This window comes from Leuciscus leuciscus (assembly GCF_965113295.1).
Source record: "Leuciscus leuciscus genome assembly, chromosome: 2".
NCBI classification, from domain to species: domain Eukaryota; kingdom Metazoa; phylum Chordata; class Actinopteri; order Cypriniformes; family Leuciscidae; genus Leuciscus; species Leuciscus leuciscus.
Genome location: NC_138726.1, coordinates 29,479,257 through 29,488,314, shown reverse-complemented (window position 1 = coordinate 29,488,314; position 9,058 = coordinate 29,479,257). Strand labels below are relative to the sequence as shown.

Below are 9,058 nucleotides of genomic sequence, written 5' to 3'. Positions count from 1 at the left end.
CAAAAACACTGAAAACTGAAAACACTGAATACAAAATAAATCATGTACAAGATTTTCACTTTACAGTTCAATTTGTCGGGTAGAAAACAAAGTATACAACACTATCCATTCTAAAACACATATTTTATGTATTCAGATGTACATTTACACAAGACATTCTTCAGAGCCCCAAGGTGGAATTGTAAAAAAAATAATATTACTCCCATGTGTCAGTTATGGTTACTATAATCATAAGGTCATGATTTCATCCTTAAAACAGATGAAGAAATCAACAAATTGTGGTGTTGAGCTGAGAGGGTTGAGGTCTGTTGTTCTTTATATCTTTCAATGCAGGTTTAAATTGTTTCAACAATTATATATTTCTGTATATTTCTGATCATATTTGTGGAGAAACATTACACTGTTTTAATTCAGAATCCTAACCATATATTATACTAATTAAAAGTAATTTATTAAATCAAGTAAAATAAAAATAAAATAACACAAAAGGCCGATGAATCCGTACCAGAAGTGATAGTGCAATGTAGCAGCTAAAGAATAATCCTCCACCAAATTGCCAGTAATCAGCTGGATCCTTGGCGAATCTGAAGGGGTGAAAGAAGAAATGATTCAATGAAAAGTCCTTAAAAAGCAGTATTTTTGATGTTTATTTTTTTTTACCATTCCTTTAAACAATCTTACAATTTATTTAAATTGTAAAAACGTTTGCCATTATAACATTCACACAACATGAACTGAGTAATGTCATCTTTGAGACTGTTAGTATTACATGATTAAAAATGTAAACGTACACTTAAAGCATGGCAATCCCATCAGAAATGCGTATCATAGCAAGGGAAGCACACACAAAAAAGCCAAATGGTACACCAAAATCAAACCATCAAATAATTTTACCTGCAGCCGCATTTATGACACGTCTGAGGGTCTTTCCCTTGATGGTTTCCAATGATTAAAGAAAGGACTGATGAAGGTGACATGAATCCACTTTCAGTGCGCCACTTCAGCAGAAGAAAGACAAAAGGACAAAATGTTACTCAGACTTTCTATCAGTAACGTTAAATGTCTTACTTTAAAGATGAAAATCATACTTAATACTATATATTAATCCCCGTGTAGGTTTTCGAACAGTGGGTCAAATTGACTTACTGTAGTTGGTGAATGGGTCTTTCTGTTGGGTGTTCTCCCCCAATAAAAATCTTGTTCCAATGCTTGATCTAAAAAAAAAAATTAAACAAATATCTTTTCAATATCGTTATCAGTGTTTGAAGAGGTTATGTAAACTTCTAAATGATGGTTTTATCACTTTACTCATTCCCACGCTTTTTTTTTTTTACCTCTCATGCGTTTTTAAACTAACGTTAGCTGACAACATTAAACACATAACGTTACCAACAACAAAACACAGCAATGTCAGATGGTAACTTACTAACTTACATTGAAATACATGCTAATATCGCTACGCTAATGGTGAAGCAGTACAAAAACACACACAGAGATAACTTAACTTATTTATCTTATGAGGTTGCAGCAGTAAGCCTATGACCGTTCCCCGGGTCCCTAACGTTAGACTGTTAAGGACTGAAAATACAAAGCAGAAACAAAAGCGGATACAAAGCAGAAACAAAAAAGCAATTTTGATCTCTTTTTATTTACATTTCAGACCAACAAAGTAGTAACAAAAAGCATGTTTCCTACTTGAACATAATGTTGCTCTCCTTTATATACAGACCCTTTCCAAAAATTTGAATATCATGGAAAAGTTAAATTATTTTAGGAATTCAACTTAAAATGTGAAATAAATTTTATAAAAAAGGCTCATTGCTTGCAAAGTGAGATATTTTAAGCCTTGATTTGTTATAATTTTGATGACTATGGCTTACAGCTTATGGCTGAAATCAAATCGAAATCAAAATTTTTGAAAATTAGAATATTACATGAAATCACACTGTAGTAGTTACACAGTAATCCCATGGTCATTGAACCAGGTTTTGGTTATTTTGGCAGTGTGGGCAGGTGAAAATCCTGTGGAAGTCCAGAGTCAATGCAGCCGTCTACCAGGACATTTAGAGCACTTTATGCTTCCTTCAGCAGAAAAGCTTTATGAAGATGCTTTATGAAGATGAAGATGATTTTCCAGCAGGATTTTCACCTGCCCACACTGCCAAAATAACCAAAACCTGGTTCAATGACCATGGGATTACTGTGTGATTTCATGTAATATTCTAATTTTCTGACATTTAGATTTTGTGGGTTTCATAAGCTGTAAGCCATAATCATCAAAATTATAACAAATAAAGGCTTGAAATATCTCACTTTGCAAGCAATGAGCCTATATAATATATTAGTTTCACATTTTAAGTTGAATTCCTGAAATAATTAACTTTTCCATGATATTCAAATTTTTTGGAAAGGGTCTATAGGTCTCTTAAGTGAATTCACGTTATCTCCGACGAAAGGGTCTGTACATTTCAGACCAACAAAGCAGCAACAAAAAGCATGTTTCCTACTTGAACATAAAACAATGCTCTTCTTTATATACATTTCAGATCAACAAATCAGTACCAAAAAGCATCTTTCCTACTTGAACATAAATTTAGCTCTTCTCTCTTTCTGGCCAGCAAATTTCAGAATTACTCTCTGATTAAAGTCAGTCATCTCTGTGACAAGTCTCTTTTCCATGGACAGCAATGCCAGTGCATTCAGCCTCTCCTGGGTCATGGTGTTTCTGAGAAAGGTTTTAATTCTTTTCAAGGTTGAAAAGCACCTCTCAGCTTCAGCCGTGGTCATGGGTGTGGTTATGATAACTTTTAGGAGAGTCACAGTTTCGGAAAAGACTTCTTCGAGATTATTCTCCATAAACAGCTGGAATAGGTCCACAGCACCACGACAGGCACTGAACTCTTGCTTGCTGTAGATAAGACTGAGCTCTGTCTTGAGCTTGCTTCCATTGAGCATCGGGTACGCTCTGATGGTGCTGCTCAATGCATCGTCAGGAAAGGTATCCTTGTACTCGTCAAACCTGTCCCCCTGCAACAAGGTGGCACAGACAAGGTGGTCTGTGAAGGAGAAACGCTCCCTAGTGTGTCCCAGGATTGTGTCACAGACCTATAGAGATAATTAAACAATATATAAATGTAAGGTAGTAGCCTGTCATCATATACTCACCCTCATGTTTTTTTCAAACCTGTATGAATTAATTTCTTCTGCTGAAGAGAAAGGAAGATATTTAGAAGAACGTCAGTAACCAGACAGTTTTAGATACCATTGACTTCCATGTCAATGGTATCTAAAACTGTCTGGTTACTGACGTTCTTCTAAATATCTTCCTTTCTGTTCAGCAGATCCCGACATCAAACTGTGTTTTGACCGCAAACAACTAACGTCATTATTAGCTAACAGCTGTAAGCATGAACTAAACACTTTGCCATCAGAAATTAAAACATTGACAGAACTCAAGGTTTTTAATACACATTTAATACAACTGTGTGAACACTGACTGTACAGGATACAACAATGCATACAAACAAAGTTGTTAGCATGCACAGACATATGCACATTTTTGTGTTTTTGTATTGTTAAATGTGTCTAGACTAGTTTTATATTGATTTCTACATCTATTTAAGCCCATATCTTATTTTCATGTATGGGATGTACATGTATTTTAATGGTTATACATTTTTAATTCAATACTCTGTAATTTCTGTTTTAATTTGACAAGCCTAACCAGGGACAGGGGTTGCAAATTAGTCATGGCTATAAACCTGTATGCATGGCATCTACTTTGTATTCTTTATAAAGCAATGTTCTATGCATTTGTCCCTGTCAAATAAATATTAAATAAATAAAACTCATGCTAACTTAGTGTTTAGCTAACTTAGTGAAGATTATTAGTACCACACAAAAAGACGACGTCTAACGTTATATGTAAACAAACTGCACATTGAAACATATGTTTGCGATGTCTGCCATCATATTCCTGTCTCTCTTCAACGTCTCGTAAGTTAGCATGTGTTTGTTGTAACGTGGCTGTTGTACTGCGATGCCCACCGTGTCAGAGTTCATCTGCTGTCAGTCAATCCTGCATCACCATGGCGCACACACTTACAATGCTGTGTTTTTGTCTGGTACTAATAAACTTCACTAAGTTATTACTAAGTTAGCATGAGTTAGTTCATGCTTACAGCTGTTAGCTAATAATGACTGTACCTAACGTTAGTTGTTTGTGGTCAAAGTGTCGTGGTGTAGACAGTTTGATGACGGGATATTCCTACATATTCCTATTATATTCCTGAGCCAACCAACCCCGTGACGTCATAGGTTAGAATACAGCACAATGTCGGCTCCTTGGTCGCGAAATATATAAAGTTTTTCTTTTACATTGTCATGTTTCTTATATAATTGTTGATTAAAGTGAAAATCCATCTAGTAAATCATGTAAACTTGATTGACTGCTTCATTTCCCCTTTAATATTGTGTAGGCTAAGCCTACCCATATAGATTTTTATTTAAAATGTATGTTATGTTGTTTAATGTTTCACATGCAACAGGTGCCAGTCCACAATTATTTTTTATGCATTTGAATTTTCTGTGCAAAATTTATTTTGTTAAACTACATAAATGCCATTATCTGTACCGTATCCCAACTGTTACAATAAAACATCAATATAACATGCATTTTTATTCAGTATATAAGCAATATTTTGCTTTTTATGTTAAAGACACTATTGATACCGTAAGAAATTTACATTCTCAGGAAAATAGCCACTTATCAGTTAATCGTTAATCGATCGATAAGGTCAATCAACTAAAGATGAATGAATTAATCGATAACTTCCATCCCTAATTTGATCATTTATATTTATGTTGCCAATTTATTATTTTTGGGATGCTGTTGTATAATATTAAAATGATGATTTTTGTAAGGATTTATACCAAACTAAAATTTTTTCTTGAGTCTGTAGAATATGATATGCAGGCAGGACATTTCTGCAGCACAACAATATTGTAAAATAGTATTTTGACTGATTTCTATAACAAACTCACCTCTGCTCCAATCCTTTCACGTTCTTCCGGACTGAGCACCCGGTGTCTCTTTGTTGGCTGAGAACCACTGCTTTGTTCACCAATGGAGTGGAGAGAGTTTCTGCAAAGGACAAAGCTAATTTATTATAATATTGGCAAAAGAGAGAGAGTTAATAATGAAAGAGAAACCAAATAATGATCATATTACAGGAATACAGTTACCTGATCTTTTGTATTTCCTGTTGGAACTGTTGGATGCTCACTTTGATATGGACCGAATCAAAAGTTCTTCTTCTGGAGCTTGGCATAGAGGAAGTCTACATGTGGCATGATGTGGTGATAAAGTTCCAGAAAGAACTTAAAATCATCATCCTCCAGTAGCATGGCCAGGGCACCTGCTTCTCTGACAGTATTGGGGTCAAAGTAACCTGAGTCTTGTATACTCTCAAAACAGTGAATGAGATCCTCTCTGTGCTCAAAAACTGTATTAATGGCACGGCTATGAAAGTTCCATCTGACATTGCTGGATCTTGGCAGTCTATGGCAGTCTACCACTTTATCCAGAAAATATGTCCGCTTGGGTGACTTAGAAAAAAAGCTGGCAAATCCACCAATGTTAGAAAAAAAAATTCTCGTCTTGGATATGTTCGACATGGCCTACTGCATAATCAGGTTGAGCTGATGAGTGTAGCAGTGGATATAGTGGGCATTTGGATACACATCTTGTACTTTTCTCTGTACACCTGCAGTGGCACCCCTCATCACGCTGGCCCCATCATATGCCTGGCAGATGAGCTTACTTTTCTGATCCTCAGGGAGGATAGAAGCAAGACGCTCTTTTAGTGCAGTAGCAATGGACTCAGCTGTAGCTGACTGCAGAGGGATGAACTCAAAAAATCTTTCCTGCACGTTATTTTTGTCGTCGATGTAGCGCAAAACAAGCACAAGCTGGGCCAGTGTGGCAATATCTGTGGTTTCATCTGCCTGGATTGATAAAAAACTACTTGTCTGGACTTCTTTGATTATTTCTTCTCTTGTAACAGATAACATACAGTCCAGAAGCTCGTTCTGTATAGTTTTCGACGTTCCCTTAAATACAGTAGCACTGTCAAGATGCTCTTTCAATGCTCCATCAAGAAAGGCCACAAAATCCACCAATCCGCGAAATATACCAGGGTTATCTGAGCTCTCACTCTCATCATGACCACGTAAAGCCAACTCAAATGCTCCACAAAACTTTACACAGTCTATTATTCTGGACAGTATGTGTCGATTTTTTGTCACCTCTTCGTTGTGCCTCCTAATGCCAATCCTGTAGCCTTCGTCTAGTTGTTCCGCAATGCTTACTTTGCCCAAAAACTTTAGTTTCACGCTATTCTCAAGATGGCTGCGGCTACTTTCATGACGTTTGCATTTGTCAGATAGATGTTTGAGGTCGCTTACCCCCGTAGTTGTCCACAAAACTTCAGTGCCGACACTTTGAAAAAGAAGACAGGGAAAACAAAACAGGGCATTGCTAACATCACATCCAGTCAGCCAGCTCCGTTTCTCGTAACAAGCGCGGGTAAAGCTCCGTTTGTAGCTTCGTCCTCTGTCACTCGCCTGCTGCTGGATGTGTAAATCTGGTTGTTCCGGTCCGAGATCCTTAATCTTTTTTTTTTCTTCAAGCGAAAGTCTTGAGAAAGGTTTTTTTTTGTAAATAAATAACAGAATTTGGATTAACTGCTGCCATTGTGTAATAAAAAGTGATCAGCCTAGTAGCAAGCAAGGTTATTTCCCGCCGCGTACAGTTGAATGACAGGTGACGAGAACCAATCAGATTGGATAAAATAACATGTATCCAATTATGATTGGCCAGGGACGCAACGACTTGCGCCCCGAGGAGGATCTTTAAGAAACCAATCAGAGACCAGCTTCAGGTCACATGCTGCCCGAGAATTTGTGTACTCACATAGACACCCATGTGTCCGGCGTCCCTCGCCCATGAAACGTATTGAAAAACTTAGTAAATAGTTAATCGATTAAAGACAGTTTTTATTCAATTCTGAGGCTCTTACTACCAGCCGGCACATGAGTAAACAAATTTTTTAATTTTTTAATTTAATTTTAATATAATGTTTTTACACGTTAATTTTTGAAATGTTGATGGGGGCGGCGCCCCAGCGCCCCCTATGGACAAGCCGCCACTGATGGAATCTGGTTACTGACATTCTTCTAGATATCTTCCTTTCTGTTCAGCAAAAGAAAGAAATTCATACAGGTTTGAAACAACATGAGGGTGAGTTTCCTGAAAGACAGACAGATTAACCAATCATGCTCAAAGTAAAACTGCAAGCAGACAAAATTGTAAATTCACACAAAATCACATAAGGCAAAAGGTTTTGCTGCACTGCTCTCTTGAGGGTGAAAATATTATTGTTAATAATGATAATAATTGTATTTTAACATATACACTGAAGATGATAAAAAATCATTAAATGCTAATTAATTGTCATAATAATACGTTAAAAGGCAGATATTTTTGTAGTGTGTTGTTGAAAACATTACGTTGTTTCAACGTACAGATCTTGTAAAAATGTCAACGTTGATTTAGAAGTGTTTTTGTTAACCTTTTTCAACCATTTAGCATTAAACGTTATTTCAACGTTGATTTAGAAGTGTTTTTGTTAACCTTTTTCAACCATTTAGCATTAAACGTTGAAACAACAACTGACATTATTTCAACCATATTTCAACGTTGAAGGTCGGTCATGTGCCGGCTGGGTTAGGCTGGCCACAATAAAAGGCCACTCTAAAATGTGCAGTTACCACACAGCACAATGCCACAGATGTCGCAAGTTTTGAGGGAGCGTGCAATTGGCATGCTGACTGCAGGAATGTCCACCAGAGCTGTTGTCCGTGAATTGAATGTTCATTTCTCTACCATAAGCCGTCTCCAAAGGCGTTTCAGAGAATTTGGCAGTACATCCAACCGTCCTCACAACCACAGACCACGTGTAACCACACCAGCCCAGGACCTCCACATCCAGCATCTTCACCTCCAAGATTGTCTGAGACCAGCCATCCGGACAGCTGCTGCAACAATCGGTTTGCATAACCAAAGAATTTCTGCACAAACTGTCAGAAACCGTCTCAGGGAAGCTCATCTGCATGCTCGTCATCCTGATCGGGGTCTAGACCTGACTGCAGTTCGTCGTCGTAACCAACTTGAGTGGGCAAATGCTCACATTCGATGGCGTCTGGCACTTTGGAGAGGTGTTCTCTTCACGGATGAATCCCGGTTTTCACTGTACAGGGCAGATGGCAGACAGCATGTATGGGGTTGTGTGGGTGAGCGGTTTGCTGATGTCAACGTTGTGGATCGAGTGGCCCATAGTGGCGGTGGGGTCATGTTATGGGCAGGCGTATGTTATGGACAATGAACACAGGTGCATTTTATTGATGGCATTTTGAATGCACAGAGATACCGTGACGAGATCCTGAGGCCCATTGTTGTGCCATTCATCCACGACCATCACCTCATGTTGCAGCATGATAATGCACGGCCCCATGTTGCAATCTGTACACAATTCCTGGAAGCTGAAAACATCCCAGTTCTTTCATGGCCAGCAAACTCACCGGACATGTTACCCATTGAGCATGTTTGGGATGCTCTAGATCAGCGTATACGACAGCGTGTTCCAGTTCCTGCCAATATCCAGCAACTTCGCACAGCCATTGAAGAGGAGTGGAACAACATTCCACAGGCCACAATCAACAACCTGATCAACTCTATGCGAAGGAGATGTGTTGCACTGCATGAGGCAAATGGTGGTCACACCAGATACTGACTGGTTTTCGGACCCCCCAATACAGTAAAACTGCACATTTTAGAGTGGCCTTTTATTGTGGCCAGCCTAAGGCACACCTGTGCAATAATCATGCTGTCTAATCAGCATCTTGATATGCCACACCTGTGAGGTGGATGGATAATCTTGGCAAAGGAGAAGTGCTCACTAACACATATTTAGACAGATTTGTGAACAATATTTGAGAG

At 38.1% G+C, this 9,058-nt stretch overlaps 1 protein-coding gene across 1 annotated transcript; it reads right to left on the bottom strand.

The window, feature by feature from the left end:
- Window positions 1-1,884: 1,884 nt before the first annotated feature.
- Window positions 1,885-7,166, bottom strand: LOC309491151 (uncharacterized protein). The gene is made up of 3 exons (XM_082160577.1): window positions 5,245-7,166; window positions 5,044-5,143; window positions 1,885-3,105 (listed from the first exon to the last, which is right to left on the bottom strand). The coding sequence occupies exons 1-3, from the start codon at window positions 5,328-5,330 to the stop codon at window positions 2,578-2,580; spliced, it is 714 nt and encodes a 237-aa protein (XP_082016703.1). The 5' UTR covers window positions 5,331-7,166; the 3' UTR covers window positions 1,885-2,577.
- Window positions 7,167-9,058: the final 1,892 nt, after the last annotated feature.

What these genes read in the sequence shown, in the direction of transcription:
- LOC309491151 (XM_082160577.1), bottom strand. Translation starts at nt 5,330, where the DNA reads ATGCCAAGCTCCAGAAGAAGAACTTTTGATTCGGTCCATATCAAAGTG. An exon ending in CAGGAAATACAAAAGATCAG is followed by an intron (nt 5,144 to 5,244) that starts GTAACTGTATTC and finishes TGTCCTTTGCAG; the next exon opens with AAACTCTCTCCACTCCATTG. An exon ending in GTGAAAGGATTGGAGCAGAG is followed by an intron (nt 3,106 to 5,043) that starts GTGAGTTTGTTA and finishes TTATCTCTATAG; the next exon opens with GTCTGTGACACAATCCTGGG.